Source organism: Bacillus rossius, chromosome 3 (assembly GCF_032445375.1).
Source record: "Bacillus rossius redtenbacheri isolate Brsri chromosome 3, Brsri_v3, whole genome shotgun sequence".
NCBI lineage: Eukaryota > Metazoa > Arthropoda > Insecta > Phasmatodea > Bacillidae > Bacillus > Bacillus rossius.
In genome coordinates this window covers 110,116,506-110,120,017 of record NC_086332.1, presented here as the reverse complement: position 1 = coordinate 110,120,017, position 3,512 = coordinate 110,116,506, and the positions used below count along the sequence as shown (strand labels likewise).

Below are 3,512 nucleotides of genomic sequence, written 5' to 3'. Positions count from 1 at the left end.
CCTCTGGGCCCTCCCGAGGTCGTACTTGGTGGGGTACCCTGGGGGCCGCCTGTCCCTGACGGGTCTCGTCACTTGGCGTGTGGGCAGTTCGTCGGGCGCTCCTGGTGGGTCGTGAGGCGTCCGAGTGGTGGTCATGGTGTTGTTGTTGTGGTCTTCCGTCGGGGTTGTATGGCGGTTGCTCGCGTTGTGGTTGTTGGATGACCCGCTAGAGTAAAGTTGCGTCCTTCGTTCGGGTATACCCGGGGTTTCTTCTGCCTGGACGTTGGGTTCCTCCACGACAGGTGTTGTACCCTCAGGTAGGGTTGCCGCCTCCTCCTCTGATGCGTGGGCGATCACTGGGCCAGCCGCACAGAGTTGTAGTTTATGTCCGGTGGTGCCGAGTACGTCGTCGGGTTCATCGACGATGGTGGCGGTGTCTCCCAATAGGCCCTCCGGGTCGCTCAGTGAGATGTCGGTGATAGTCACCTGTCTGTGGCGGGTCATCTGTCATTGTCTTGTGCATGGGATCTTGTGCGTCACTTGGTGTTTACAGGTCGTCGAGGGCCTCTTATGGTGTCCTGGTTCGGATGTCGTGGTCATGCTCTCTGGTAGCCGGTTCGGGCTCGTCTGCTACCGGTTGTTCGTCGTCGTGCATGTCGTTGTGTGTCTCGTCATGTTTGGGTTCTTCCAGCATACACTCACCCGGTGTTGTGGCCAGTCGTAGATCATCGTGGTGGATCTTCTGGATGCGCCGCCCCCTGAGTCTGAAAAGATATGCGGTCCTGCCCACGCGTCTCTGGATTTTGTAAGGCCCGCTCCAGCGTGGTGACAATCCGGCGCAGTAGTTGCGGGGGGCTGCCGACAGCGGGTGCACCCGGGCGTAGACCTGGTCTCCCGCTCGGACTAGGGGTGGCTCCCTTATAGTCTTGGGGGTGATCTTCTGCGAGTAGGTCATTTGTCGTCGTCGTGCGTCTTCATACATGTTCTTCCTGCACTGGTCGCGTTCCTCTGTCCCTTCTCCATCGTGCAGTGTCCCGAAGGTGGCCCATTCGCCTGGGAGGTGCAGGTTACTTCCTTGCACCATCTCGGCGGGCGTGTGGCCAGTGGCTGCGTTCACACGACAGCGGGTGCAGAACAGGGCGTCGGCGAGGTGTTGGTCCCACTTCGTGTGGACGTCATTCAGTCGGAGTCGGAGTTGGATCTTCAAGTCCTGGTTCATGGGCTCGGTGGGGTTGACTCTGGGGTGGTAAGACGGGGTGTTGTGGTGCTGGATATGCATCCGCGCGCACCAGTCCTGCCATTGCTTGCCGATGAACTAGCTGCCATTATCGGTCAAGGCCGACTGTGGGTAGCCCCACCGAGGCAGGAACTCCTGCGTCATGAGGTGGATGATGGTGGACGTCCTGGCATTGTTGCACGGATATGCCTCTGTCCACCTTGTGAACATATCCACGAGTAAAAACCTCTTCCCTCTGGGCGTCCTGGGGTAGGGCCCCATCAGGTTGAGTGCGATGGTCTGGGTCGGTTGTCGTGGGGGCTGTTGCTGCTCCCCATCGCGTCGGCGCGCCTTGCGGACCTGGCAGACCTCGCACTCCCGGACGTACTCCCTCACATCTTGCACCACACCGGGCTAATGGGAGTGCTGGGCGACCGCATGTCGTGTCTGGTCTGTACCGGGGTGTCCTGCCATGTCGTGGTTGTGGTAGAACCGCAGGACGGCCTCGCGCACTTCGGGGGGCACGTAGGTCTGCCACGACCCAGCCTCTTCCAGCGCTCGGTGCATGATCCAACCGTCCTGGTCTCTCCACTTCGGGTGTAGTTCGTCTCCAGCTTGTTGTCGTCATCGGGTCATTTTGGTTGATTGTCATTGAGCAGTCATGACCCGTTGGTCGACGTCAGTTGCAGTGTCAGGTGGTGGGTCGGTTTGGTTGGTGTCGGTCGTGATCTGTGAACAGGTGTTCAGTGGCAAAGAGTTTTCGGCGTTCGGACCGGGCGGCAGCATTTACTCCCACTCCTCCACATCGATGACAATTTGTTGGTCGCTCGGTTGCCGCGACAGGGTGTCTGGCAGCTGGTTTTCTCGCCCTGGCACGTGTTCTACCATGAAGTCGAAGGACTGGAGGTGTAAAGCCCAATGTATGAGTTTCCCTTTCCTGCCCTGCATAGTCTGGAGCCAGGTGAGGCAGCGGTTATCTGTACGGAGAGTAAAACTCCTCCTCTCGAGGTGCGGCTGGTACTTTTTACTGCTAAGATCACCGCAAACCACTCCTGCTCATTGCTGTGGTATCTACGCTCAGCAGGCGCGAACTTCGCGCTGTTGTACTCCAGGAAGTGCTTGTCTCCTAGGTGGTCATTTTGAAACAGGATGGCGACTACACCTAGTGTGTTGGCATCAGTCTGCAGGATGAGTGGGCATTCGGGGTCAATACGCGCGAGGGTGTGGCAGCGAGTGAACGCGCCCTTCACCTCCTCAAACATGCGTTGTGCATCGCTGCCCCAGTGGTAGCGCCTTTGTGGTGAAAGCAGGTCGGTGAGGGGTGCGATTATCCGTGAGAAGTCGGGTATGTATACCCTCAGCCAATTGACCAGGCCGATAATACTTTGGAGTTGCTTCCTTGTACGTGGGGCCTCCGTGGCCGTAATCTTTTGGAGGTGGCCAGTCTGAGGATGGCTCCCCTCCGCGTTGACGAGGTGTCCCAGGAATTCCACCTCCTCGGTACCCAGGTGGCATTTAGCGGGGTTCGCGATAAGGTGGTGGGTGGCGAGTCTCTCAAGCACTAGTGCTAGGTGGTGGCAGTGGTCCTCCCACGTCTCCGAGAAAATGATAACATCGTCCAGACATGCAAGGGCGAACTGGCCGAGGTACCCTTCTAGCACCCGCATCACCATTGCTTGGAAAGTCACTGGTGCACACTTGAACCCGAAGGGCATGGCCCTGTACTGGAATCGCCTGCCATCGGGGACGGTGAAGGCAGTTTTCTCCCGGTCTTGGTGTTTGATTGGCACCTGCCAGTACCCCGACTTCAGATCTAGCGTGCTGAACACGCGGGCCCTCTTGAGGACGGATACCACCATCTCGACGCTGATCTGCGGGGGTGGTGCGCTAATGGTTACGGCGTTGAGGGGGTGAAAGTCCGTACAAAAACGCAGGGTACCGTCCATTTTGGGGGCCAGAAATGTACATGCGTTGTAGGGGCTGTTGGAGGGTTCGATCACACCAATGTGCAGCATTTCAGTGACCTGCTCCCATATGATCCTCTGCTCCTTGTACCCATAACCCCAGGGTGATTCATATATGTGTTGGTCGGAGGAGGTTGGGATGAAGTGCTCGGTTACAGTGGTGCGCCGTAAGGACTCGGCGGTCGCGAACACGCCTTGTCGTTCGTGCAGGACTTTGTTGATGGCACTACGGAACTCGGGTGGTACATCGTGGTGGAGGTCGTCTAGGGTTACGGTCGGGCCTGATGGTCTGGGTGGTCGCTGGGCTGTGTGAGTTGTCCCATCCTGGGGAGTTGTAACTGTATTGGTCCACC

General features: G+C 58.2%; 1 protein-coding gene across 1 annotated transcript; it reads right to left on the bottom strand.

The window, feature by feature from the left end:
- Positions 1 to 547: 547 nt before the first annotated feature.
- LOC134531358 (uncharacterized) lies at positions 548 to 1,258 on the bottom strand. The gene has a single exon (XM_063367057.1). It carries the CDS (start codon positions 1,256 to 1,258, stop codon positions 548 to 550), a length of 711 nt encoding a protein of 236 aa, XP_063223127.1.
- Between the last annotated feature and the right edge of the window lie 2,254 nt (positions 1,259 to 3,512).

What these genes read in the sequence shown, in the direction of transcription:
- LOC134531358 (XM_063367057.1), bottom strand. Translation starts at nt 1,258, where the DNA reads ATGCATATCCAGCACCACAACACCCCGTCTTACCACCCCAGAGTCAAC.